The following is a 26,321-nucleotide window of genomic DNA, read 5'->3' on the forward strand; positions in this document are numbered from 1 at the left end:
GTATTCATTTGTAACATTTACACAAGCATTTCTCTGTGTTTCCACGTCACCAAAAATTAAAAACAATGTTTGTTGTCAACATTGTTTTATGCGTTAAAGCATTTTTGCAGAACAAACATCAATTTTCCGAAAATTTGACTTAGCAGATTATTTAAAGTGGCCCCGAACTGGTGGTTGCGGCGATGGTTAATAACCAGGGTATTACGGTGGCCATAATTCATTTTTGCATTAGGACGGGGCGAGGCCGGCAGGTTGCGAGGAGGCCGTGTCATTTATTTCTTTCGTTTGTTAGTTTCTATTTATTTTTCTGCGAATGTTTGTGTGGGCTCTGAGCCGCTTAGTCTATTTGTGGGTTTGATTTAGGAAGAAAACAGCTATATTAGACCGAGCCGTAGTTGACGTATTGTAGGTAAGCACACAGTTAAAAATAAATATAGGTAATTTATGTTTAATGCAATTAACTCTGAAACCAATAAAATATTTCTCTAAAAAAATTTGGTGTCCACGAAACATCGTATATGTAAAGTATCTAGGTATATAAATGACCTATTTAAAAATGATAGAAGTTCTAACTGGCTTAATCCAGTCGTATAACCAAAGGCTGAAATAATAGCAACAAAATTCTTATTGATCTATCCAAAACTTTTGCTAACTAATGTACATCTCATTATCTGGAATCGTGTCTCGGAAGACTCCTTGACCTATTTTTATTAAAATGTACAATCAAGAGCACATTAGCCCATACTAATTTTGTTGGAAAATCGCCTATATTATAACTGAATAAGTATCACAGTTCCTTACTTAATTTTCAGTCCTTTTTCATTGAAAAAAATATATACGGTGCTTTTAGTTAAATTTTTCGTTGCCAACACAAAAAAGTTTCCTGCCAACCAAGTGTAAACAGATAACAGACATTACCTAACGAGTATTGAGCTCACTATAAATAGTTTTCCTGTTTTACACGACTTTTTTCCTCGAGCAAACTAGAGTTATTTTTGAAACAACAAAAAGTTACGGTTTAATTATTTCTTTCTCGTTCTGCTTGGCTAAGATGCTGAAACTACAAATTATAAAGCAGAAACGTCATCTAAAACGCAGTCTATTCATTAAATTGTAGACATTTTAATGAATACAGCCAACTTTACCCCATTAAAGTTTAAAAGAGAACATTCGCGAACGTTAAAAACATAAAACGTATTCAATTTTGACTTAAATAGAGTCAGTGTAGACTTACGCTGCGGCTTTAATATTACATGAACATGAATCTGTGCTGGATTTATGTTTCATTTGCATTAATTAGGCACTTAATGAGTGTTATAAAACTAAAGTCGACTTGCTGCTGTAGATGGCAGTACAATCGCCTCGAAAAGTGTATGAATCCATACATACATTTTCGTAGAAACAGCTGTTTACTGGGACTAAAATTGGAAACGGGATATCTAATTTTGGGCGCACCTGGGTTTGGATCTAATAATAGTCAGCCACATGATGACATATAAATATAGATCGGTAGATACTATTTTATTGCACGCCAAACAAATTGTCTTGAAAAATGTTTAACGGTAGGTACACATTTAATAAAAGTAATGACCATTGTAATCCTTGGGGGAGGCCTTTGTCCAGCAGTGGACGTCTTTCTGCTGAAACAAACGAACAAACGAATGGCCGATACATCTTTGTCCAGCAGTGGAAGTTATTCATCTGAAACGAACGATTACACTATCACTCGAACCAAGTTTCTGTATCAGTGTCACTTTTATTAAATTTAGAAATTCGTTGTGATATAGCCACTTCTGTGCCCGACTATACAGTAGTTTACAAAGTTAGTCTCCGTTGTGTGAGACCGTTTTCTATAACAAATGTTTATAGAAGCGAACTTGGGTGGTTCCGAGAAATAGATAAAGTTGCTTTGATTAAATTTACTAAGACTCGAAATCAAAGGACAGAGTTGGGAGTTCTCTTTCCATTGAAATTCCACGTACGGGCCCTTCGAGCGAAAATGTCAGTGATTTATACTAGAGCTGAGCTAATGCTTGTTTGATGTTACCTTTTTAGAGACGTTTACTGTTTTTCTTGTGTTGAATAAACAGCAATTGAAATAAAAGTTTTGAATTCATTCTTTATTGTACGACAAGGATTTTCATGAAATGAGCAGGCGAATGATATTGTCTTAAATGTTTCAATTAATAAATTTTAATACTGAAGCGTTTTGCCTGTTTAGACCTTGAAAATAATTAGCAATGGATTATTAAATAGGGAAAATCGATTTTACAAGTAGGTCTACTTACACAGCAGTTTTAAATCATTATTAATTCAATCAAAAAGTAGTATGTATTAGTAAAATTACTAAATTGGCTCTGCTTAAACAAACAAACGACAAAATACTAAAGGTCACTTTGAACATCGTCAATGATAATCAGGATTCTAATGCAAGCATTACATTATCACAGAAGCAATGACGAAGCTGTATACCTTAAATATCTCTAAACCACTTTCAGCGCATGCCTACGATTCGCGCCCGTGGGTGATGACAAATGACTGCCGATGACGCGCGTCTCTTGAAAGGGCGCGTGTTAACGCGGTGATGTGTGTGTTAACATCGTGGTTGATATAAACGTCACATTGTGCTGAAAACGGTATTAATGGTCGCCACTTTGTGGACAACTATTTGTTGTCGGTTGTTTGGAATGGAACGTTTTTTTTCGTTGTTTATCGAATCGAATTGCGGAATTTTGCGGAAAACATGGGCTTTTTTGGACGGTAATAAAATTATAACCTAGTACTGGAGAAGTAGCCAATTCTTTTTAACCACTTTATTAAATAGTTATTGATATTTGATTATGTAATCAAAAATTCAACAAACTAAACTCATTATTTTTTCTTATTCTGGCTTAGAAAATATCTTTGTACCAATGCTATATTAGCTTGACCTACATATCGTCCTCTAAAACGGTTGACATTCAATGATTCATTTAAGTATGTTACCATCCACTACTCTCTATTCAACACCTACAATATTGTAATGCAAATTAATTGAAATCAAAAACATGTGTAATGTATTTTTGTTTCTGTACATCATTGACACAATCGTCATAATCCACAGCCGAGCAGATCCGACGCGGCCATAATTCGCGTCTTCATTCGACAAAACCCGATAAGTGGATGAAAATTCGTGAACAGAATAAATATCTGCGAATACTTTTTGCCCCGGATCGTTATTTATTATTTATGGAAATAGACCTGGCAACTCCATCGAGGAAGGTCGTCATATTTTTCTTAAAAAAAAGTAATGTCCCCAGGCGAAGCGCGTTTGTCATGCAAATTTATGCTATCCGTTTGCCGTTCGTTTTTAAACCGATCTAGACGGAATATTGAATCGAAAAAAGAGTTCACAATAATGGCTCACGAAAGAAACGAAATCGTAAATTAGAATTATCGTAATCGTTCACCGTTTTGGTATCGATCTGATCGAAGGAAGGTTACGTCGGGAAATGCTAAATACAATGCCGGAATTGCTTCGGTAATTTATTGACGTTTGGTATTCAAAGAGTGTTCTATAAATACTTTTAAAAATAAGCAGTGGTATGGTAATACAAATACTTATTACTGAAACCCGCAAACAACAACATCCACGCATTTTGCTGTAATTTTTACGGATTCTGCAAATAAACACATAACAAATAACGATATAATAGGTATACCTACAGATTGATGTATCACAACCATGAATGTGTATTAAAATATAATATAGGTAATAATATGTTCGTTCTTCCATCCGCGGAATAAATGCAAATGTTCAGAATGATCATGATGTATAATAAATATTAGGTACATTCCTTATTATCGCACAAGCTTATCTGTATTTGTGTTCGCATATTTCAGTACAATTAAAGACAATATGAATATAGCTGAAAATGAAATTTTATTTACCGTTTAAAGCTTTAATCTGGTGAAAAAGCCAAAAAAGAATATACGGTTAGCTCTCCTGGGATATCAAATTCTAATATAGCCAGCCATTTATTCAGTGGCCATTTTGAACCGGCCAATAATACTCGGCGCGGTGGCAAACAATAAAAATCTAATTCAATCGCGAACAAAACGAAAGCGGTTTAGTCGCATAGTGCGTCACCGGACGGCAATATTTCGGGGGAATCGACGGTGTTCCACGGCCCGACACCTGTAATTGTCAGCTCGAATTCAAATTCAGGCCGGGGCGTTATTAAAAAAACGCCTACGTGGAATTTATTCCAAAAGGCCACGTGAGGGCCCACTCGACGGTTTATCGTTCGAAAGCTGCATTAAAATTCGCCAGCCCATTAACGGATCACGTCGTAGAAACGTTCCATATTCGAATGGTATGAGAATGGCGGCGTGTCAAGCTGGCTGGTTAATGCATCATTGGTTTGTTGGTTGTGTGACCTCGCGCAGTGAGGTGTTGAGAGGCTGCGGGCTCATGGGGAGGGGATCGGGCCCCCAAGGTCGGGTCGGCCTTAGTATGCCCGGCGCGGCGCCTCAAGCATCTGGCGCCGGGCACGTTGCACCGGGACCGACACGAGTGATCCGCCCGTTTATTTATAATGGTGTACCGCCGCTCACTCGCCAGGGTAATGATTGGCCGATTAGATTTTGCCAGGGAGGCGACAGATTTATTTTTATTTTTGTTTTGTACATTTAGTCAAAAATGAGCAAATAAAGTATTTTATATGAATTCTCAGACATCAAATATTACTGTCTGAGAATTTACGTAAGAGTAATAATATTTCCAAAACGAATTCCTTATAACAATATTACCTAGTTAGTAGTAACCTCCAGTTCGCAAGTGACTCATTATTTGTGTGAGCAGTAACCAAACTATTTTTTTCAGTGTATGCTGTACGATATTCAGCCATAAGAGCCTCACGAATTCAATTCCTTGACTGTACAGTTAGGTACTAGGCCACACTACAGTACCATCTACCCATCTCCGTGTTTTGTCTCGCTTTCATCATTTAATGGTGATTCTTTGCGATAGAACGAGACGACAATATGACCGGATATGTATAGTAATATTATGCTCGAATTAATGTTTTTTCAAGTACCTACCTACGTAATAATAGTAAAAATCTAAACTGTATTACATTGAGATAAAAGTGAATTGTTAAATATGATTTTATAGAAACATATTTCTTATATTATATTATATTATATTATATTATATTATATGTTCGGGAGAAGTAAATGATACGAAGTACTCTTTTAAAACATGACATTTATGTACTTGTTAAACAATGAAATTGTGATTATAAAGAATTAGGTGGACGCGTGCGATCGGGTGCCGGAGCGGCGGCGAATAGACCGAGGCGACGGGCGGCGCGGCGCGTGCGGCGGTCGATGCTCCGCCTCCCGCGCCCCGCTCCCGCTGGATGACAGCGCGCCGTGTGCGCGCACATACTGCCCCCCCTTGAAAGCTAGCTTTCAAGATTTTCAGGAGAGGCATCATGAAGCAGACAGATGCGGTTGAGTGCGCGCCTGACGACTCCTCTTGAGGTGGCGATGTCAGCAACGCGAGGCACTCCATCTGAGCCTGGATGTAGCGTTGTGACTCGTCCCAGGCGCCACAATAGTGGGGGAAGGTTGTCCTCCTTCAGTATTACGAGGTCTCCCTGCTGTAGGTCCTTGCAACGTACTCTCCACCTTGAACGTTGCTGTAGTTCGGTGATGTACTCAGTTTGCCAACGCTGCCAAAAGTGCTGTCTGACTTGCTCAATTCGTCGAAATCGGTCCAGCCTTGTCGTGCTGACGTCTCGCAGGTCCGGAGCCGGAAGCGACATCAGTGGCCTGCCAAGGAGAAAGTGCCCTGGTGTGAGCGCTGCGTAGTCATTGGGAGATGAGGAGAGAGGGGAAATGGGACGACTATTGAGGATGGCCTCGATTTGACAAAATAATGACGATAACTCTTCAAATGTCATATGTGTGTTCCCTAATATGCGCTTTATATGAAATTTTGCGGATTTAATGCCACTCTCTACATAGCCGTTAAAATTAGGAGCGTAAGCCGGTGAAAATTTAAATTGAATATCATGATCAGATGCAAATTCTTGTAAAGAGACTGCATGGTGCTTAAAAAAGTCATTAATTTCCTTGGCAGCTGCGACAAAGTTCCTGCCATTGTCACAATAAATCTCTCTAGGCTTACCCCTACGTGAAATGAAGCGGCGTAGAGACAATATAAAAGATTCTTTAGATAGTTCACTAACAGCTTCTAAGTGTACACATTTAAATCTGAGACAAATAAAAAGACACAAATAGCATTTTGTAATTTTACACCCACGTCCCCGCCGATCAGTTATGAGGAAAGGCCCAGCAAAATCAACAGATACAGAAGAAAATGGGAAATCAGTGGTTACCCGTGGGGAGGGTAAGTTGCCCATAATGTTAGTCATCGTCTTACCATAGTGACGAGTGCAAGTGACACATCTGCGAGCCGTGCGTCGCGCCAGGTCCCTACCACCAATGGGCCAAAACTGCTCGCGAACCGATGCCAACATAAGCTGTGGTCCCGCATGTAAGAGACGTAAGTGTTCATGTGTGAAGATTAATTTTGTAAGTGGATGTTTTGCGCACAAAAGTATAGGATGTCGTTTAGAGAAATCGTATGTAGATTTACCTAGCCTGCCCCCTACTCTCAGGATTCCCTGAGAGTCAATAAATGGTGCAAGTGAAGTCATATGTGATTTAGGACTTAATTTCTTATCATGATGCAATATATCTAACTCTTTAGCAAATGACTGCTGCTGTGAAAGTTTTACTAAAATGGTTAATGAATTTTCTAGCTCATTTACACTCAATGGTCCTGTTATGTTTTGCCTTTTACATCTAACGTTAATGAAACGATTTACATACGCAACAATACGTTTCAGTTTATTGAAGTTTGAGTATTTTTCAAAATCTATAATTGAATCAGATGAAGTGACGGAGTCTAATGTGTGAAGTGATGAGATCTGCTTGAGTTCAGGCAAGTTCTTTATTTTTATGTCTTTGTTAAGAGTGGGCCAGCTCTCCTCTGGCTGCAACAAAAATGTGGGCCCGTGCCACCATAATTTTTCCGATTGAACGTGTTGGGGGTCTGTGCCTCGTGATGCGAGATCAGCTGGGTTCTGAGCTGTGGGGACATAACGCCATGAAGAGCTGTCAGTAAGCTCTTGAATAATTGCAACTCGATTTGCGACGTAAGTTTTTAGTTTGGATGGACAAGTGTTTATCCACGCTAGGGCTACACTTGAATCACTCCAATAAATACAGCGAGCTATGGGCTTTCGAAAGGCTGAGTTTACCGTTGCAGCGAGGCGAGTTCCCAGCATCGCTGCTGACAGCTCCAAGCGGGGTATGGTGGTGGACTTCGTGGGGGCGACACGTGACTTGGCACAAAGGAGATTTATGGTTTGTTCACCAAATAAAGAGATGGACTTGATGTAGATACAAGCGCCGTAAGCTGCTTGAGAAGCATCACTGAAACTGTGAAGTTCAATGTATGAAGTTTTATCATGAAAAATATTCCTAGGTACTATGAGATGTTTCAAACATTTTAAATTATCTATGAAGTGTGCCCAAGCACGTTGAATGTCAATGGGAACGGGCTCGTCCCAATCTAATTTATGTGCCCAAAGCTTTTGCAACAAGATTTTGGGCTTTACTGTACACAGAGTTAAAAGACCTAACGGATCGAAAATTTTAAAAGTTGCGGATAGAATTGAGCGTTTAGTTACAATGTCCGAGGCGCTATTATCATCTATATCAAAATGAAGTGTGTCTTGACTTGGATTCCATACTAAACCCAATGTATGAAGTGATTGACTCAAAGTTAAGTTACTATTGTCTATGTTCTGCGTTTCAGTTTCAATTATTGCTTGTGAATTAGATCTGTACTTTCTAAGATTGAAGCCACCTGCCATTAGGGATTTTGATACGGAGTTTTTTATAATTAATAAATCACTCTCTGTATCAGTCCCAGTAAGTAAGTCGTCACAGTAAAAATCATTTTGAATTATGGTTTTGATGTTGTTGTCGGCCGTCTCTTCTCCAAGTTGCCACAAACATCTGGCTGCAAGGAAGCTGGCACTGGAGAATCCAAAGTCAAAGTCAAAGTCAAAATTTCTTTATTTGTTTGGACTAATAAATAGTTCTTACAAATCGTCATTTTGCTCTTAAGGAGCCTCTACATGTCTCATAATCTTTTTACCCTACCAGCGCTTCGAGACCAACATTTGGCAAGTGCTGAGAAGAAGTATAATAATAATCCATATGTTACTGTGTTTAATCTGAGAGTTTTAATAGGCAAGGACTCGTTTTCCCGCCAGAGAATTAACTGTAGATCACGATCTAATTCATTCATTACAACTTGCCTATATTGTTTTTCTATATCACCTGACAAGACAAATTGATAATGACGAAAGCGCAGTAAGATGTTGAACAAAGAGTCCTGAATGTTTGGGCCTACCATTTGTAGGTCGTTTATTGAAAAGCCGGAAGATGTGCGAGCCGATGCATCAAAGACAACACGCAATTTTGTCGACTCGCTGCTATCTTTAAACACGGCATGGTGTGGTAAAAAGTAGGAGACGTGAGGCTTCTCGACTATAGCCTCAGAAAGATGACCTAATTCAAGATATTCTTGTATGAAGGCAGAATACATTTGTTTTAAATTATGATTCTGATTAAGACGTTTTTCTAGACTAAGAAATCGCTTCTTTGCTGGGAAGTATGAATCGCCAAGGCAATCCGGAGTGTCTATAAGTGGCAACCTAACACAGAACCTACCATTATTTAATCGGAATGTGTTATCAGTGAAATGCCTTTCACTATCTGATAAAAAAGGTTTTGCTTTATTGTGAGTTGGAAAGTCTTCATACTCCCAGAACTTAGTTAGTTGCGATTCTAATTCATTTTCATTAATAACAAAATTACAAGAAGTAATTTCAGTGGGTTTTGATCTCTGGTTACAGATGGGGCCTGCTATCAACCAGCCCAACTGTGAATTATGTAAGAAGGGTGAGTTATCCCCTAGAGGGCGCTGTTCTGAACCTATGATTTCCCAAAAGACATCAGCCCCCAAAAGGACATCTATAGACGATGGCTTGTGAAAGGAAGGATCTGCTAATTCAATATATGATGGTACATTAAGATGATCAATTAAGATGCGTTTTTTAGGAAGTTTTTCAGTTATATGAGGAAGTACTAAGAAGTCAAGATTGCGAACGAATGTACCCTGCCTAGATCGTATGACCGCAGAGCAGCGTTCTGGAACGATATTAACGGATGTATCCCCAATGCCAAGTACGTTAGTGGTACTAGATGATTGAGAAGTCAGTTGAAGACGTGATTTTAATCTATTTGTTATAAAAGAAGACTGACTTCCACTATCCAAAAGTGCGCGAACTGTTTCTACCTTGTTGCTTTGCGGATTAAAAATTTCAATTAAGGCAGTCGATAATAATATCTCTGAAGATAAAAGAGCTGACATGACGCTAGAAGAAGTGGAGGCTAGTTGCTCACAATTCTCAGTAACTGAGGACTCTTTATTTGACGAAGATTGTATAGAGGTATTTACTAATGGTGTGCCCTTCACATGATTAGTCCCTGAATGCGTGGGGTTTGTTGTGGTGTGTTTGTGTAAAATTGTATTGTGTCGTCTCTTACATACGCGACAACCTCCCAGTCGGCAGTGCGCCGCATCGTGATCAGGACGCAAACAGTTGTAGCAGAGCTTGTGTTTTGCAGTTTGGGCCCATTTCTCATCGGTTGACAGACTGTTGAAAACCTTGCAGTCGAATATGCGATGTTTACCCTGGCACACGACGCACGGCCGCTGACCATCCTTGTTAGCTGAAATTACGAAAGATTTGGTATTACTTTCACACTTAACCTGAGGTTTCGAATTTTTATCTCTCTTGGCTCTAAATAATGTTTCTAAAACATCTGCACGACTCTTTAGAAAGGCCTTGAAATCATTTAATGTAGGCAATGCCTTGAGATTGTTACGATATTCTTCCCATTTTATACTCGAAATTTGATCTAACTTTGTTGTTACTAGATGAATGATGATCGTGTCCCACTGATCGGTGGGTTGACCGAGCGTTTTTAACGCACGTAAATTTTTGGTGACATGATCACTGAGATATCTCAATGATTTATCAGACTCTCGCTGTAAAGGTTCAATATTAAATAAACTGTTAAGATGGTTAGTAATTAATTGGCGTTCATTGTTATATCGCTCGCACAAGAGTTCCCAAGCTTGAGCATAGTTTTGATCTGACACCTCTAAGTTTGAAATTACGCGCGCGGCCTCACCTTCAAGATAGGAGCAAAGATAATGAAATTTATGAATGGGCTGAATACTCTCATTTTTATGAATAAGAGATTCATAAGTGTCACGAAACTCAAACCACTTAAAATAGGCTCCATCAAATTTATGAATTTGAATCATAGGCAATTTAAAACTCATTGAATTCTTACAATTGTGATTGTGAGTACAAGCTTGAGAACCTTGAGCAGCATCATGAAAACTTTCCTTAGGCTTCGAGGCTTCAATTAAATCTTGAGCTGTGGCAATGACAAGATGAAGACTTTCTTCTATACTGTCCCTCTCAGCAAGTTCATTCACGAGCTCGGCACCATTCAGAACTTCTATACGAGATTGCATGATCTCAAACTTGTCTAAAATTCCCATAAATTTATCCAACTTCAGCGTTAACTCATTGACTTGAATTGCAGTTAATTGAAGTTTATCTAATGTTTTCAAACTATTGTGAAATTTGGTGATTTGACCTTTAATGGAACTGCGTTTAACCTTAAGTTCTGATAGTTCGTCTAAAGATGAAATAGGTCGCGGAGAAGCGGGCCGCGGAGAAAGTGTCGATTTAGAATCTGGATTCGACATTTTAAATTAAATTACTTGAACTTTGCACAAAATAATAGTCAATGAATTAACAAAATGAAAGATGTAAGAAGTCGGTCAAATGTTGAGGAAGTTAAATTGCAAATAATAAATTGCGAACGGCTTACGCTCCTTATTTTTCCTAATGATGCGGCCAGCTGCCAGCGACGCGCGGCAGCGGGTCCGGTTTGCAGGAACGGCACGCGAGACCGCGGCGTCCCGCAGGCCCGGGCGCGCTCGGTGCACGCGGCAGCCGCGTGGCGCGTGGCGCGTATGCGCTCGGGCCTGGGCGCAATCCCAAGGCCACTTTCACTGGAATTGTATGAAGAAAAATGTTTGCAGTGTGAACGTAAGCAAGCGGTGCAATAGATATGAAGAAGATTGATCGTGCAGACTGAAATTATAATTAATTTGATAGGAAAATGTAATGCAAATACTTAATCGAAGGCAAAAATATGTGCTGTGAATGACTTAGTTTGAGTGGCAGAAAGAAGTAGGCAAGAATTGAGGGCTTTGAATAAATATGCCTTGAAATTAAGAAGGTAATTAGCGCAAATTTTAGGTAAAATATTTAAGAAGTTGGGGAGTATGTCGTAGATGATGCTGTAATGCTGTAAAAAAGATGCAAATTATTAACACAATGATGTAGCTATCTGTAAGAAGGCGCTGCAATGAAAACACGTGGCAGTGTTAACCAGCAAAGAAGTCAGATAGCGGTTACGATGGTACAAAATAGAGGGATGCAATATTAACGATGGTGCAAAATGTACGATGATGCAAAATATTTTAATATCTTTACGACGTAAAAGACGATGTATGAATAAATTTACGATGGTTCAACAGGTACGAAGAATTTTCAAAGAAAAAAACACTAAAATGAAGAGCTATTGCCTTTACGTTATCAAATCAAGAAGGAAAAAAGAAGGAAATGATAAGGTAAGCTCACGGCACTCCCCTTGGAAAGCTGAAGCACGCTGCGCAGTGACCTTTGACCTCGATGTTGGCGGCGTGGCAACCGGTGTCTTCGTCTTGAGCGCCAGATTCTCGTAAAATCTCGATGCAGATGCGATAGATGATGCTTGCCCGATGAATTTCGCTGCGGCGTGGCGAGATGAAACTTCTTCAGGCGTGACGTGATGTTCCGAGACCGCGTGGCGTGGACGTGACTCGACCGGTTTTGCGAAAGAGAGATGACACGCGCCCACCCGGGGGCGCCAAAATGTTCGGGAGAAGTAAATGATACGAAGTACTCTTTTAAAACATGACATTTATGTACTTGTTAAACAATGAAATTGTGATTATAAAGAATTAGGTGGACGCGTGCGATCGGGTGCCGGAGCGGCGGCGAATAGACCGAGGCGACGGGCGGCGCGGCGCGTGCGGCGGTCGATGCTCCGCCTCCCGCGCCCCGCTCCCGCTGGATGACAGCGCGCCGTGTGCGCGCACATTATATATTCAAACCGAAACTAAAAAAAAGTAGGTATGTGACTCTATTATGAGTCAACAATGGTAATTAATTGCAGTTGGCACAGATGCGAGAGGCTAATTGTATTATAATATAAACAAATAAAAAGACGATAAATTATTTTATCTTATAAGAGAAAAAAATAACTTAATAAAAATGTCTTTTTAGTTAAATTATCGTTATTGACAAAGCATTGAAACGTGACGTTATATAAGGTGGCCCGTGTGGTAGAGTTGTATCAATTGATCAAGTTTCTTGGCAAGATGATGGTCCGGGTGTTTTTAGTCGTTCTGCTAGTCGGCTGGTGCCATGGCCAGGGTAAGATTACTTTTTCATGAAAATGCTCTTGCTTTAATTTGAATTAAAAATGCTTATGACAACATTATCATGTTACAAACTGTGTCATTTGTGTAGTTGAAATAATTAATGTACAGTCAGCGTCAGATAGATCGAAGCGTCTAAGGTAGCCAAAATGATCTGATATTAAATATTTCATATAAATATTGCATTTATTGTAAGCATATTGTTTGAGGCACCCAAAGTAGTCAATATATTATGTTAGCAACACTGTTCTCAATTTTATATGAGCTGTCAGGATGTTCAAAAGTATGCTGATAAATAGTTCAATCGTATCTATGTGCCATTTTGCAGCAAAAACGTTTTGTACCTAAGCCTTAAGCCATTATTGGTTATTTGTTGAATACGGTTAGTAATTCTCTGAACCTCGCTTTGAACTACATCAAGCTCTACCTATGCATCAATGGGCACTGAACAATTATTATGTTCATTGTACTAATACTGTATCTACTGTAGAAGTGAAACCAGACACGGGTCAAGTCAATTTGACGCGTTGATTTATACAATTTTCTTCTTTTCAGATGGTTCTCCAGTGATTTTGTACCCTTGCGGTGTTTCCAACATTGATATGGACTGTGTGAGGGCTTTCATGTACCAGAACATTGACTGCACTCCGTCCTGCCACTCGGACGGCCAGCCGGTGTCCATGCCGACGCAGTACGCGTACTTGCCAAGTCTGAACGTTACCGCCATCAGCTCAGGCGTCGAGGTCACGTACGGTGGAAGCCAGGTCGTTGCATTCTAGTAAGTATCACCATTCCTTTATGCGCAAATTGTCAAATTCGCAAATTGTCAAGCGGTCGCAATCTGCCAAATTCGCAAATTGCCAAATTCGCAAAATGTCAAATGCGCAAATTGTCAAATTCGCAAAATGACAAGTTTTAAAAATGTCCAGTTGTTTAGGTTTAATAATAAAAGTCAAGTAATTAATTGGCAGAACTTTTAATCATTAAAATGTTAAGGTTTTTTTAAATATGAAACCATAAAACCGTAATATAAAGACATTTTTAAAACTTGACTTTTTGCGAATTTAACAATTTGCGCATTGACATTTTGCCAATTTGGCAATTTGCGAATTTGACAGATTGCGACCGCTTGACAATTTGCGAATTTGACAATTTGCGCATAAAGCTTAGGTCACCATTTAGCCTCAAGGAAGGAGCACAAATCTCTCTAGTTTACAAACGGCGGAGGATTTGTCTTCACACTGGCGAAACGGGTTCAAAAGGCCTGGTTTTCGTATATTTAGACCTTTCGCCGCCTTTTAAGACATCCACGTGAAGAATGGGCTCAGTCGGCACCACGGCAAAACTATTTTAGCTTAACTGGAGTACTGATGATATTGTATCTAGTCTATTTCTAATGGATAATATAATCACGGTTATTTAATTATTTACAGCTTAAATACGGCGACCAATATACTTGTGTTTGCTCTGGATTTTTCAAGTTTGGAGTTTTACTCCTCAAGCACCTTATTCCAATTAGCTCAAAGGAAAGCGGAGCCTAAAACAGTCTCTGACTACGTCAGGGTAACCTATGGTTAGTAAAATTTTAATGTTTCTTTTAAAAACGGTTCTCTGGTGGAATTTGGAATTATTATTATTGTGGTGGGCAATAATTTAACTAAGTTTGTTTTTGTAGCTCCCGAGCTGACAGCGAATATAAAATATCGCCCACTAATGGGCCTCACGTTTGACGACGTCACCGTGACAGCCTACCACAAAGAGCCATTCCCCCACTTCGAAGTCGGGCCGAACGTTACACAATCACCAGGTAAGTCATTCTAATTTGAGATCATTTGTCATTTTTAAAGGATCATAAAGCGAATTCGTATTCACTTTTAGCGAATTCTATTGAATGAGTTTATTCTATTTTTAGATTATATTTCATTTTTAGGGTTTCGTAGTCCTGAAAAGAAACCCATAAAGTTTAGATATGTCTGTCTGTCTGTCTGTCTGTCCGAGGTTTTGCTTGGAAGTTTGGCTGTAATTTTGTGGAGGTATATTTTTTTAGGGTAGCTCCCTACTTGTATAGTGGGGATTTTTTTATCTTCTACCCCATCGTGTGGGGTATCATTGGATAGGTCTTTTAAAATGGCTTAGGGGTTTCTAAGACTATTTTTCTATTTAGGGATCCGTTTGCAAAATATTAAAGTTTAAAGTGCCAATTTTTGTTCGAGTAGGGCGTCCACCCTTTAGCGTCAAGCGTTCCTATCGACGCTTACGTCAACGTCTGAAGGAGACCACAACTTACTGTACATTTCTATAGTAATAATTGGGCAGGCGTTTTTAAAAGACCATAGCCTTAAAGGATAGAGTAGTAGTGCTGAAAACTGTTTTCAACACACCATGGATGATATGTTTCAGATGCTGAGGTGCGGCGCAAGCTTCAACTCCTGCTCAATGACGAAACGACAGCGGTGCAGGAGATATTCCTGACTACGGCCTATTACGACTTTTTTGGCTTCGTAAAGGCCTACTTGTGTGATTTCGGCTCCGAGTACAATGGGGCCGTCAACAGGTCCTAGAGTAATACCATGTTCGATTGCTCTTTGGTAAAAATAATAAATGAAAAAGAAGTTAAATAAACTGGTTTCATTATGTTTCGTTCCCTAAATACCTACGCCACCTGAATGTACTGTAGTTGCGCTACACGAACGATAGAATATTATTGCTGGAGTAGAGCGTCATCCATACGTGTGAGTAATAATATTCTATCCAATAGTTTTTCCATTTATGTATGTATGCGATAGCGAGAGAGTAGTCTGTATAAATAGTAAATAAAGTTTAGAATAGGATATTAACAATAAATGTAATAAATAATACAGCTACGAAGGCAAATCAAGCAAGTGTGTCGTTAGCATTAGATATTGACAAAACAGAATTAACAATATACAAATACTAACTAAACCAAAGACATTTATCAAAAATGAATTTGTATAATAAAATGCTATCGGCCTAAAATAAACAAAGTATTTTTATACTGCTATAATAAGGTTTAAAATGGCATTTTGTAGTTGCACAAAGAACTACCTGTACCAACGCTTCATACAAAGTGGTTGTTCACCTTTCTTTTTAATTATTATCGTTGACAAAGCATTATAACATGAAGTTATAAAAAGAGGTTCGTCTATTAAACTTGAATCAATGGATCAAGTTCGTTGGCAAAATGATGAGTAGAGTGTTTTTAGTCGTTCTCCTTGTGGGTTGGTGTCATGGCCAGGGTAAGATATTTATTTATTTTTATTATTTTTACTGGTGAGAGCTAATCAGTTACAGTTTACACAATGTAAAGCTTTTTTCAAAATACCTATATTAAGGCATAATACAGGCAGTAAGCGAAAAAGATGAGGCTTGGCTTTAACGCTAATGTCAAGATGCCTATCTTAGAGAACATCACTATTGAGGCATTAACTCGCAACCCACCGTGGTGTAGACCACTGTAGCTATCACTGGGCCCAGTGTTCAGTGTTGTGAGGGTCACAATTTTCATGCTGCTAAAGTTCCACCAGACACGGCCCAATACAATCTGATATGCTACTTTTTTTTCAAGATTCCTCAGCATTTGTGTATCCTTGCGGAGTTTCTGGGATTCAGCTGGACTGTGTGAGAGCTTTTATATACCGATACATTAGTTGCACACCCTCTTACCACCCGGATGGCCAGCCAGTGTATATGCCACGACGAGTCACGTATATCCCCAGCTTAAACCTCACCGTCATCAGTTCCGACGTCCAGGTCACGTACCGTGGACCCCAGGTCGTGGCTTTCTAGTAAGTATCACATAGTTACTACTAGCTTCAAAGTCAAAGAATTATGGTGAAATTGGGCGTTAAAGCACTATTATTATTATGCAAGCAAACCCGGGAGTTTTTGATAGTTATTTATATGAAAAAATATATTTCTGATACTAAGCTCTAGCAAGTAATAACATGTAGGTAGTTACATTTCTGTTGGTTTTACGCCCAGATTCCTTTGTTTACATAGACTATTAAAAATAGTGCTTACAAATCGTCAAACCTTATTTGAATTAAAAGTTTAAATTTTTCTCGGAGGCTTCCCACGTCTCATAATTTTTTTGCCCTGCCAGTTTCACTGTCATCAGGTCCGTAAGTCTCCTCTGCAGGAGCTCGACCCTCTCTAATTTGGGTACCAAGGGTAATGGAGGATTGCCAAATGGGTTGGGGAGGCCTGATGCCTGGTGTGTCTTGACGGGAAGCGTGGGAGTCTTCATATTCTACTAAGCATCTACATTTTTAGGTTTCATTGTAATGGTGATTAGCCTATTTCTGATGGTTAATGCATGATATTTAAAGACTTACAGCTTAAATATGGTGACGAATATATTTGTAATGGCTGTGGATTTCACAAGTATAGAAGTTTACAGCAGAAACGTTGAACTTCAAATTGCTAAAAGAAGAGCGGAACCTAAAACAGTCAGGGACTATGCCAGAGGAACCTTTGGTTAGTACAATGAATACAGTTTGTTTGAAGTATTGTTTTCTGTTGGCATTCACAATTGCTGGGCAATAACTTAAGTAGGTAATTAACTAAGATTGTTTTTCTAGCTCCCGAGCTGACAGCAAATATAAAATATCATCCAGAAAGGGATGTCTCCGTAGATGATATTACAGTGTCAGCCTACCACAAAGAACCGTTCCCCTGCTTTGACATCGGACCCAATTTCACACAATCGACAGGTAAAGTCATTCTACTTTGAGATCACATTGTCATTTTTAAATCATTTAAAAGACAAATTGTTAGAAAGGTAGAAATGAATGATGATATTTTGACTTTGGTCACTATAGGTTATCTGATAACGAATTCTCCTAAATTACAAACGAATGACAAGACATCAACATCAATACAGTTGTCCAATACTGAACCGTCCCCTGCTATGATATTGACAGGAGGGCAATCAATACTGGGCTAATGCTTCCGATTTCTGTCACTTGACGTTTCAGAATCGTTTGACTATACCGTGGCATCAGTGTTGAGATATAATAAATTTAGTACAAAAAATTAAGGATGAAGTAATGACCAGACAGCTTAGGGAATGGCTGACCACTTCCTGCTTTTACAGTGTTCAGGAATTTCTGGACAAAAAATTTGCATGTTAATGTATTTTAGCAGTATAGAGCACTATGCATTTACAACACTATAATGTAACAACCTACTCTTTGCAAATAAACGTCTGTCTTTAATCCTGTCGATTGTTCCTTATTGACAATGGATGACGGTTGCAGACCCAGAAATGCAGCGCGTGCTTCAGTTGCTGCTCAATGACGAGACGACAGCGGTCCAGGAGCTGTCCCTGACCGCGGCCTATTACGACTTTTACGGCTTCGTGAATTCCCACTTGTGTCGCTTTAGTTTTAAATATAATGGGGCCGTCAACAGGTCCTAGAATAATATGTATTAAGTATTTTTGAATGCTCTTTGATTAAAGAAAATTATTAATGATCTGGTTTCATTAAATGTTTTTTTACCTAGGTATACTTTTGTTTGGTCATCATTATAAATAGGTACATCTGCACTTCGTATTTAATCTACCATATCTTAACCTGTCGGCTAGTTACACGTTTATACTTTTTGATAGATCAAAACAAGCTACGCTGAAAATCAGTGTCGTGGCATACCTACAGTTACGACTAATACTGAGTCGAGGACCTTTTTGACACAATACACACATTAATCTGCATTTTAATTTTAATATATGAGTATTTCTCAAAAAAAATGTACATTTTGAAAAAAAAAAGTGTGCTTTGAAACAGTTCAAAAGTTTTATGTTTATAAATCATCACACAAAAAAAACACACACACAATTTTGAAGGATGAATATTAATCTTTAAGATAACGAAGAATTGTAGCTATAATCCTACTTATTACCAAATATTTAGTATTTTAAAAATAGTCCTTTTTTACCTTTCATACAAAAACCTGTTTGCCACCCTAGCTTTTTCATGTATTTTTGTTTCATAAAATGCGATACGTAACTAAATTATTGTAAATTTCTTTGCATTATCGTTCTACAGTAATCGCAGTTTCTGTATCAAATTGATTTTCTATGGGGTGTCATAATGAATTGGCAATTTAAAGCAAAAAAACAAAATGAGTCGCTCTCATTTACTATTTCGTTATTTACTCTTTAGTTACGATTTATTTCTACTTTCCCAAGGTTTCTGAACAATACCGTATTTATTTTACACGGACAACAATAGCTGCACTCTGAATGGCTGTTGGCCTGACGTCTCCGCCATTACATCTATGGCGAAAATTTGTGAAAACGTGTGTGTTTTGTGGGATTACTTTTTCGTAACAGGAAGTAAAATCAGCGAATTTATATAGAACGGTAAGTCTTCATTTAACCATTTTTTGTAATACGTGTGGTACGAACATTTAGTAAGCTTTTATATTTGCTGTAACAGCTTTTATCAAAAAAATACTTGTGTCTGATCTCATTTTGTCTAATATTTCGTTACGTTTTTTACGAATTTCGTTACGTTACGAAAAAGTACAACATAATGCTGAGTGTATACTGTTATTACCTGACTGAGCATAGTAATATTCACTACTTAATTTATTTCAAAAAATATAGAGCGTCAATAACAAAAGGATTGGATACTATCTGCTTTACAGAAGTGCCACCAGCAAAAAATAATCAAATCATTTAGATTACGTTTTTATGTGATTACTTCTTTTGTTTTTTTTAGGAATGCCGCCAAAAACCAATGCCGAAAGGCAAAAAGCTTACAGAGAACGACTCAAAATGGATAAACATGATGGAACAAAAATAATTTTATTAAAATAGTATGAATGATTACTCCCTTATTTTATTTCTAACCCCTTAATATTAACCCCGTATTTGGGTGCATACTTACAAATATCTCGAATTGAATAAATGAAGAGCATTCACAATATTTCGCCAATGTATAACAAGCCTTATGGCCTTACTATTTCGTTACTACCGTTTCGTTACGTACATTTTTTTTGAGAAATACTCATATAGAGTTTTTCATAAAAAAAAATATTTTTATTGTGTGCCAAAAACGGTATTCTATTCTATGCATACGGCCAAAAAACGTACCTACACTGTACGTTTGAGAATGAGAGACCTAGTGAAATAAACTATTTTTTAATGCTCGTACTCTTTAACTCCAATTAATTAATGAAAGCTTAGTCAGTTCTAGGCTCTAGCAAGGCTAAAATCAGGATAATTTAAAACTATGTACCTTAATGGGTACGATTTTGCAAAAAGGACATTGTTTGATATGTTTTGACTATGACTTTACATATTCAATAATAACCAATTCTTGAAAATATTATAGATAGACATTAATATTATTAGTGACTATAAATTTGTAAAAACAACAAAACATTATACCTACTGAAAAATCAATTCGGAGCGACGTATTACGCGGAATTTGATTGAACTGCAGAATAAATCCTGACGCACTTCTCCAATTTAATCTTTATGCAAGAATGATTTACTGCTGTTGACACAGATGTTAAATTCAAAATGCTTTCTTTTTAAAATCATGACAACGAAACACTATTAAAGGCAGCAAGATTGCAAGATTTGGCTACATTAATTGATTGATTGAGAGACAAGATGGTGACTAAAATATTTTTGATCGCTCTATTGGCTGGATGGTGTCACTGCCAAGGTAAGATATTCATTAATTTATACATAAATGCTACTAATCCTATTAGTGTGAGAGTGAATAACTGCATTTTTCATCGTCTTTTACATTTCTAAGCCGATGATCCACAAAAAGCAGGTTTCAATATCAAACTCGTAAAGTCACAAGTTTCGGATACGTGTTAAAAAGTTCTTTGACATACCGAACTGCATAATAGTGAAGCCGTGCAAAGGCGCTAATTTTATGTTCGTCATTTGAATTTCTTACGATCTATGTTTTTTTTTAATTAGGGATGTAACAGAATTTGTCAACTCCTTGGCCACGTGCCTGGCCGGCGAGAAACTTCTTTTTAATTGTGTGTGTAATTTTCGACTGTCATTTGTTTTCTTCAGCATTCTTCATTGACTGACTTTCTCTTTTATACTCTCGAAAGATTGTTATTATGCTTAGAGAATTTTCATAATAATTATTAATTAACCTAGTGCGAAATACCAGCAGTGTTCTTAATATTGAGGTCTATTTTCCAGATTCAGGTAATATAGGAACTTTCCTTTCAGATGCCGCTTCAAACATAGAATATCCCTGCGGCGTTTCCGATATTGATATGGATTGTGTGAGGGATTACGCGTACAGAAGCATCCCTTGTACCCGCGCTCAGCATTGCGACGGCCAGCCAGTATACATTCCTCGTCAAGTCAAGTACATACCCAACTTGAACGCTACCTTCACCTGCATTGACGGTCAAGTCACTTTCTACGGAACCAAACTGGTAACATTCTAGTAAGTACCGCATACAAAAGTCAGCAAGATTATACAAGACTTAATTATCATCTGTTAATCTGTATTATGGAAATCCTTGGAGGCCTTTGTCCAGCAGTGGACGTCATTTGGCTGAAACGAAAGAACGAATCTGTATTATTTATCATTGTAATATTCTTATTTGATCATAAAATCTGAACATTTAGTCATAGTCATAGTCATATATGTTATACCTGAGCAAACGTAATTAATATTTAACAACCAGATGTATTTGAATTTTATTTAATTACAGTTTAAACAAGGCTACTAACGTCCTTGTGTTTGCGGTGGATTTCGACAGCATAGATAAAAACTGTCCCGTTGGAAAAATTGAATTAGCCCAAAGGGCTAGTGAGCCGATCGTAGTTCAAGACTATGCCAAGATGACATATGGTTAGTATTTCTCTTTTTAATCCTGAAATAACTTTTTTTTTCTTTATTTATGGTTTAGATCTTTGAATTTATTGAAGTATTTTAATAATATGATATAAGCACTTAACAGTTAGGTAGAACAATCTTTGTCAGATTTACCTACTTGTGTTAATGGTAACAATATTATAATTTTTAGCTCTCGAGTTGACCGCAAATATTAAATATTGTCCACAATATAATGGATACTCTTTTGAAGACATCACGGTGTCAGCTTTCAACAAGGAACCATTCCCATATTTCGAGGTCGGGCCCAACGTAACACAATCCACAGGCAAGTAATTCTAATTTTAGATTTATTGATCTTAGTTTCTTTTTCATCTAAGTTACTTCTAGATCGTTTTTTATATTTTTATTGCATAACAAGGCAGGTATGCCTTGTGTTAAATGAGATGCAGTCTAAGATGGTGATAGACATATCTGTCTTGTAAGTATACTACTATTGTGTATGTATATACTATTCACTTTCGCCTTTAAAAGGCCCGGTTTATGGTGAATTGTTTGAACTGCTTTCCAACTATATTTGTAGATACATATTTTTGAAGATGATGATGACGAATATTTCTTTCGTAAGACAATTAAATTGACCAAAAGACAGAATAGTTCAGTAAAATTATGTAATGCAGTTAAATGATAGAGTAGAAACCCTACTACACATTCTCACGGACTGCGGACCTTTGATGCGCAAGCGGAGCTTACACCGGGGCAAACACATCATAAGCCCACTAGATGTAAAACATATCGCCCCCAAAAGATACTGCACTACCTAATGGATGCAGGACTCGGAGGCGAACTGTAAGAAAACTAGTGGCGATCACAATAGATCGGTACCGGTCGTAGTGATACTGGGACTTCGGAAACTACACAATAGCCGCTCAACAGAAAAATAATAATAGAGTAGCAAGGTAGAGCTAGAGCGATTATTGTGTCTGCCAGAAATCTAGTAAATAGATTGAATAGCGTATTTTTTTATACGTTAATGAAACTCTTGGCCGGCGTCTCATCTCATGAAAAGTGACGATCAGGCCGAAGATGGAAGCGAGTTTCACCCAAAATTCTCAACCACAAGGAACTGGCTATCTTCATAAATGTTGGATCACAACAACGCTGTTAAAGTTGTTGTTATGGCGATACATAGAACTCATTGTATTTTACACCACACAGGACAAGACGATTAGTAGGTAATTATGATTAAGACGAAATGATTTGGCATCACTATCAATATCGTTCAAAATTCCCATTAATATGTATTTCAGGACAAAGGCCTCCCCAAGGCTTTCCATAACGATCGGTCCTACGCTCCACGCATCCAGGTTCTTCCCGCGACCTTCACCAGATCATCGGTCTTGGCCTGCCAACGCTACGTCTTTCGGCCCTTAGGGGGGGCCTTTGTCCAGCAGTGGATATCATTTGGCTGAAACGAACGAACGATGTGTTTCAGATCCAAAGGTGCAGCGCTTCTTGCAGCTGATCGAAGACGACCAACCCACAGCCGTCCAGCAGCTGTTCCTGACGGGAGCCTACTACGACTTCCACGCCTTCATCGCGGCCTACGTCTGCGACTACGGCCAACCGTACAACGGGGCTGTTAACAGGCCCTGAATAAATGCAAACTAAGTAACTGATGATTTAATTTTTCTTACCCACCTCATTAAATGCGACTCGTTTCTTCTGTAAATGCGTGGACAATGGACATATTTTTAAGCCCCTATTGATCTTATATGTATTAAATGAATACCTATTTTCACGGTCACGGCATCACGCGTACGACTGGACGGATTTCTATACTTATTTTTTGTTGTGTTTGTTACTGTCAGGAAAAGATTCGAAAAATCAAGAAAGTTGCTCGGGAAATTAAATAAATTAAGAAAACTTATCGGCCATATTAACTTTTCTTAAAACAGGACAAAATCTGTCGGGACAGCTAGTAAGCAATAAAATCCACTTCACATACACACATCGACACAAATCGACGTATGTATTCCACTTTGAGCACTCGCCCAAATAGCACCTGCACGAATAGCACCTGGTCTATTCCACTTAGAGCACCTATCGAAATTTTGGCCGGGTGCTCTAAGTGGAATTATTTTTCTACTCAGAGCACCTACAAACCAGTAGCCTAGTGCTGGCTGCTAATGTATTTTATAGACAGGACGTTATTAAAAATTATAGATATCGATAAAATCCCTTGTCTCTTCGTCACCAATCGATACAGTATAGTCAACTAACCAGAGCTATCTCAAATAGGCGGGGTCGGTTAAGGCGGCCGCAAACGGCTCGGCTCCGGGGTCAACGCTTCGATACCCCTTTAATTATCAGAGCGATGGCGTCAAGGCGGCGCTGGCTCACGGGGCTAGCGGCGGCTCAAGTCATAAGATGACCATAGGCAATGTGCCAGCTGATTATTTTCAATAGGTTTTTTATCAGACGGATACGTATACAAATACGTTTTAATCAAATACCATCCACAGCTGTACAAGAGCCACCCCAAAGACCATTCCCACCTGGTCCAGGTGTTTCCCGCAAACTTTACCTGGTCGTTAGTTCACCGATTGGAAGGCCTGCTTACAATACGTTTTCAGTTCCGTAGTGAACACTTAAGAACTTTTCTCTTTATAAATATTTTCATGAAAACTATAACTGTCGTTCCAAATCTAGACAATAATATGTGTTTACGTTAATGTAAGTTGACATTACTTTAACTTACATTTTAATCACAGTCTATTGAAGAGAAGTGCTGTCAGTGTTAACTGACTCAAGCAGTAATAAATAGAAAAAAAAACAGCTTTGTGATCTAATGGTGAATAGTGGAACAATTTTAGCGGACGTTTTAGGTTTAAAATGATTTTTCATTTATTCCGTGATGAAAACTCCGGATATTTAATGAAAATTATAAAATCATAAAATATTTTTCCCTAATTTAAATGAGCCATCGCACCTAAAAGAGTTTTAATTAAAATCTCCACGCGAAATTATCCGAGACGACAATAAACACCAAGATATCGTTTACTTTATAATTTACCTCGGGAACCGCAATTTATGTTTCTTCATTAAAAAGGGAACAAACACACGGTTTAAGCACAACTGAAAAAGGTTCGGTAGCATTACTTTCAAGTTTCAGCAGTTCTGCAATAGTAGAATTAAGATAATAAGGTATTACGATAGGCATCGTTGCAAAAAAGACTTTCCTCCTCTCCTCTCTCTATTTATTTTTTCCATAGATATTGTTTGAAACTAATAAAATGATTGTCCCACATGTGCACATGTCTAAAATTTTTAATGGAAAAGTTCATTAAAATGTAGAGATTCGAACGTATACCACTGACGATTCGAAGCGTCGACCTTTGGCATGAAAAACCCCTAACCACTAGATCTGTGGCGCCACAACATGTTTGTTTGGATAAGTTACTAATTTCTTTCATTAGATTTACTAAATCTCCCTGCACTGTGGTATGACGTTAGTTACTCCGAATTATAAATAATAAAGTTTACCGTATAATTTCGGAGTATAATTTAGTTAATTAACAAGCAATCCAAACTTTAACAATCTCTGGATTCAAGTATTTTTTGTATTAAAATTGTTGAGCTATCCCGGGAAGTTCTTTTATTGTAAATTATTTTTCAATTACATGTTCATCGTTTTCTTTGTGAAATTTCGGAATGTATATTACTTGGAAAACAATATTGGTAGAAGATAACGAATTCTTTTGTGAGCCCACCTCTCTTGATTATTTTTACTTCACAAAGTAAAATGGTGTAAGTCGTGTTTATAAGAAATCTCAGTCTTTTCATTTTTTTTAATTGTACTTATTACTTGTGAATGTTGTTAATTTTACTTTTAGGTATTTGCGTGCTATTGCCTGTTAATAATCATGTGGCAAGAAAATTAATGTTTACTTTTATTTATTAATTTTTACTGTTTGGAGCCAAACAATCTTTCTTTGAAACGTATCACTGGTTTTATAGTTACTAGATCGGACTTTACTATGTTTTTCATGGGGAAAGTGTGTGTGAGAATCACTGATTCCCGCTAAAGCTCAGAGCTTGGCGTGGCCCCCAATACAAACCGTTAGTTTAGATCCAAATCCGTTTATGGAGCGTCGTGTGACCGGCTCCTTTGTGGACGGATTGGGCCCATTCCGCCGGTCCTTTAGAGCTTGCCCACACGATGCATTGTAATATTTTATGCCGGGAACATTTCCTCAATTTTTCAAACAGAAACACACATAAGAACTGTATCTTATACGTTACCTATGCTGAATGAGGAAACACTTGGAATTTGTATCACAGTTACCTATAGTAACGAGGAAAACTTATTTCTAAAAATCAGTAACATTTGCACGTTCTTTAACTTAATGCTTCTTTGGTAAATTACCTAAATTAATATTTTGGGTGTATTTAATTTGATTAATAATAAACCAAAATTGAATTTCGCTTGACTACTCTACTTGATGCAGTTTAATAGTTTTATAGGTTGTTAGTTGTAGTAGGTCTTAGCTAAGGCGTCTTTAATGCTCTCTACTCTATTTTTCCGAGTACAAAGTCGCGGGCACAGCTATTTGCTACAAAAAACAGCAAATACAGTACGTATACAGTACACAGATGCATCGAGCCGGACTGTTCGGGCAATCTCATCGGACCGTACAAAAGGCCCGAGCGCTCCCCTCGGACCACGGTCGCGTTGTAGAATACCGTAAAGCCACATTTGAGCACTAATG

General features: G+C 38.0%; 1 protein-coding gene across 2 annotated transcripts in view; it reads left to right on the forward strand.

Moving 5' to 3' along the window:
* Nucleotides 1–15,298, forward strand: part of LOC135087433 (uncharacterized) — a 364,186-nt gene extending 348,888 nt beyond the window's left edge. Inside the window, exons 1-5 of one of the 2 annotated variants that reach the window (XM_063982189.1) lie at nucleotides 12,589–12,695; nucleotides 13,256–13,478; nucleotides 14,134–14,273; nucleotides 14,376–14,507; nucleotides 15,101–15,298. In XM_063982189.1, coding sequence (XP_063838259.1) covers nucleotides 12,641–12,695; nucleotides 13,256–13,478; nucleotides 14,134–14,273; nucleotides 14,376–14,507; nucleotides 15,101–15,261 — 711 coding nt within the window. In that variant the 5' untranslated portion in view covers nucleotides 12,589–12,640 and the 3' untranslated portion in view covers nucleotides 15,262–15,298. Of the gene's footprint in view, nucleotides 1–12,588; nucleotides 12,696–13,255; nucleotides 13,479–14,133; nucleotides 14,274–14,375; nucleotides 14,508–15,100 lie in introns of those variants that run through there. The other variant, XM_063982190.1, reaches the window with a different exon arrangement.
* Nucleotides 15,299–26,321: the final 11,023 nt, after the last annotated feature.

The sequence above is a fragment of the Ostrinia nubilalis genome, chromosome 3 (assembly GCF_963855985.1).
Source record: "Ostrinia nubilalis chromosome 3, ilOstNubi1.1, whole genome shotgun sequence".
NCBI lineage: Eukaryota > Metazoa > Arthropoda > Insecta > Lepidoptera > Crambidae > Ostrinia > Ostrinia nubilalis.